We start from the raw sequence: 2,614 nt of genomic DNA, 5'->3' as shown, positions 1-2,614 counted from the left end.
TGATTGAAGATTGCTAGCTAAGTGGGAAGTTATATGGTGGAAGGATTAATAAGCCAAGTATAACGTGGATATCCGATAAATCGGCGTTCCAATGAACATCAAGAACACAAAAATAAGCAAGGCCCAAAAAATAAAGATGAAGTAACCAGAATGACAGATCTCTTTTCTTGGATCCTTTCGGCACGCTTTTCGGCACGCTTTTCGGCACGCTTCGCGGCTCGCAGTCCATGTGTAATTGATTGATAGATACCACATGTCCAATTTTCTTGAGGTACTGTACTGTCCATACATGCGTGTCCCCAGCTGTTTCTCAACGCAGGACATTGATTGATCCTCCTCTAGTTCTATGGGTCAATCATGAAATAGTTAGCTTAACTACCCCATGTTGACAACTAATGGATGGCATGGGCCCTCGTTGAACTCAAATCTCTCCAGCCCATCTTCAACTGCATACTACACATTGAACCCTGGGTGGGGTGGATGCATGCAACTCCTCCCCACGTAAATGTTCCATCCATCGTCTCCTCCATCCCAGGGTATCGCGTGGGAACTTTGGAAGATTTCAAGTCAGCAGCGATAATACTTGATAGATTCCCTCTGTCGAGCTTCCACATTATAGGTCCCGGGGGACGGCCTTCTCCCTCCTACTTACTGTGCTTCTTCCCGCCAGGTTGTGCCATGAGCGCATCCCTATTTCCAATCCCAACCATCTTGTCGAAAGGACGGATTTTGATGCCGATAACTGCGGGGTGCGGGTTCGTGAGTGGAGTAGCTAGGGCTTACCCCGAGCCACGCAAGCAGACAACTTCCAAGCCAGCCCTCCCCTCCCCCGGAAACATTCATGTATCCGGTGGCGTGTTTCTGTTTTCCTCTGTGAAGTAAGTCCTCGCAAGGTTCGTGGACTCTCCACGCTCAGCTGTACGCTTCCTCTATAAATATCGTCCTTGATAGTTAGCAAAGGGAGTGATGGGTCCTAGTCCTTGTCCTGCCGAATGACTGCTGGCTGCGAGTTGGGGGGTTTGGAGTGGGATGACGTCAGATGCCACAGTTAACTAACTAGTTGAGCAAGAAGGGTCTGGGGAGGTGCAAAATGTATAGTATAAAGAAAAAATAAATTATTCTTAGGAAAGCATTACAGGGAAAAGTTTGTATATGAGTCTGAGTACGTACTCAACAAAAAATAAACGATAAAAGTGAGTAGTAGTAGTAATAAGATGGAAAATAAATAAGAGGAAAAGCGTTTAAATATTTAAAAGTAAGGACAATACATGGGGTGTATAGGGAGAAGGTTGCCAACAAACCACAAAATTCGCTGCCAAAAAGGAACTCTATCTTATAGATGATGATGATCATGTACTATGGTGTGTGTATGGCCCTGCCTTTCGTTTTCCACACGCCGTTCCTCTTTATATTGTGGGAAAACGAAGCGTTGTTCTTTGTGTGATTTTTTAAATTTAAATAGAAAACAAGAAAATGAAAAAAAAAAAAAAAGGATACACAAGGAATGGACACGGACTGCAAAAATAAAAATAATTCTCTCGTTTCGGGACTCGGCTTGTTTGTATGTAGTGTACTAGGTTCCGACCAAAGAAGCACGGGGGGAGAAAAACGGATTCTGTTCTGCACAGCAGGCAAGAAAAAGTAATTCCCTTTCCTTACTCTCACCCCCTGGGCGGCTGCCAAGAAAACTGCCGCAGCTACATATCGGCAGCGTATTGTCTCTTTATGTAAGGAACATCGTATATATAAGGAAAGATATAATCATTGGGGAAATCGCGAAGGGATGAGTGGTCCGAATAGGAGTGCTGGTCTCGTCTGGAGCCGCTCATCTTTCAAGGATAAGAGAGTCTGGCAAAATGCGTGAAAAAAATACCTGTGAGCTACATGTGCTAAATAAGAACATATAAACTAGATCTCACAGATCGCTTACCGAGGCGGAAATCATCATCTCTGCCACCGCATATCCCAGCACCACCTTGTTTTTTATATGGGCCACTTTCGCGTCCAACGCAGCGGCATCTGGCATTCCCCCTCTGCCTCCAGCGGTAGCTGCAGCAGCTGGCACCCAAACCTCCGACACAGAAGCATATATTCGTATTGATATGACGGAGAAAACTAGACACCTCGTTATGGCGAGCAGGATACAAATGTGCGTAAAGAGGGAGGTGTAGGTTTGGAGCATTTTGTCGACAGTGGACGATGTCGGGGACGAGGGCGGCGCGGAGTCATGTGTGCGCCGGGCATTGAAGAGGCGGCTCATCACGGAGATCAGTTGGTTGATCAAGGGTAGCCGTGTGGCCAATATCATGTCGAAAAGAGCGAAGGCTAGCAAGGTGACTCCGCAGTAGGCGAAGGGAGAGCGAGGCCGGGCGAAAGTCGGGGTCGCATCCTGCGGGTGATTGGGATATCCGTTAGCGGGGTCTTTCTCACGGGTGATCAGGTTTATATTATTTTGTTGTTTTTTAATATCTCCATTTTTCCACCGTTCATTCGTATAGCGACGAGGAATAACGGTTTGTCTATACATAGATAAATTGAGAGGATACTCAGAATACAAATAGCATCATTTAACCAGTAATGAGATGGTCCATGTCTACGATATCTTCCTGGTAAG

General features: G+C 45.9%; 1 protein-coding gene across 1 annotated transcript; it reads left to right on the top strand.

The window, feature by feature from the left end:
* Positions 1–1,090: 1,090 nt before the first annotated feature.
* On the top strand, positions 1,091–1,444 carry HCAG_04164 (predicted protein; the record flags this gene model as incomplete). Its single annotated transcript, XM_001540274.1, has 4 exons — positions 1,091–1,097; positions 1,139–1,162; positions 1,239–1,255; positions 1,340–1,444. The coding sequence occupies 4 exons, from the start codon at positions 1,091–1,093 to the stop codon at positions 1,442–1,444; spliced, it is 153 nt and encodes a 50-aa protein (XP_001540324.1).
* Positions 1,445–2,614: the final 1,170 nt, after the last annotated feature.

Source organism: Histoplasma capsulatum, genomic scaffold (assembly GCF_000149585.1).
Source record: "Histoplasma capsulatum NAm1 scaffold_4 genomic scaffold, whole genome shotgun sequence".
Classification (NCBI taxonomy): Eukaryota; Fungi; Ascomycota; class Eurotiomycetes; order Onygenales; family Ajellomycetaceae; genus Histoplasma; species Histoplasma mississippiense.
The sequence above is the reverse complement of the archived record's forward strand: the minus strand, read 5'-3'. Positions and strand labels throughout refer to the sequence as shown.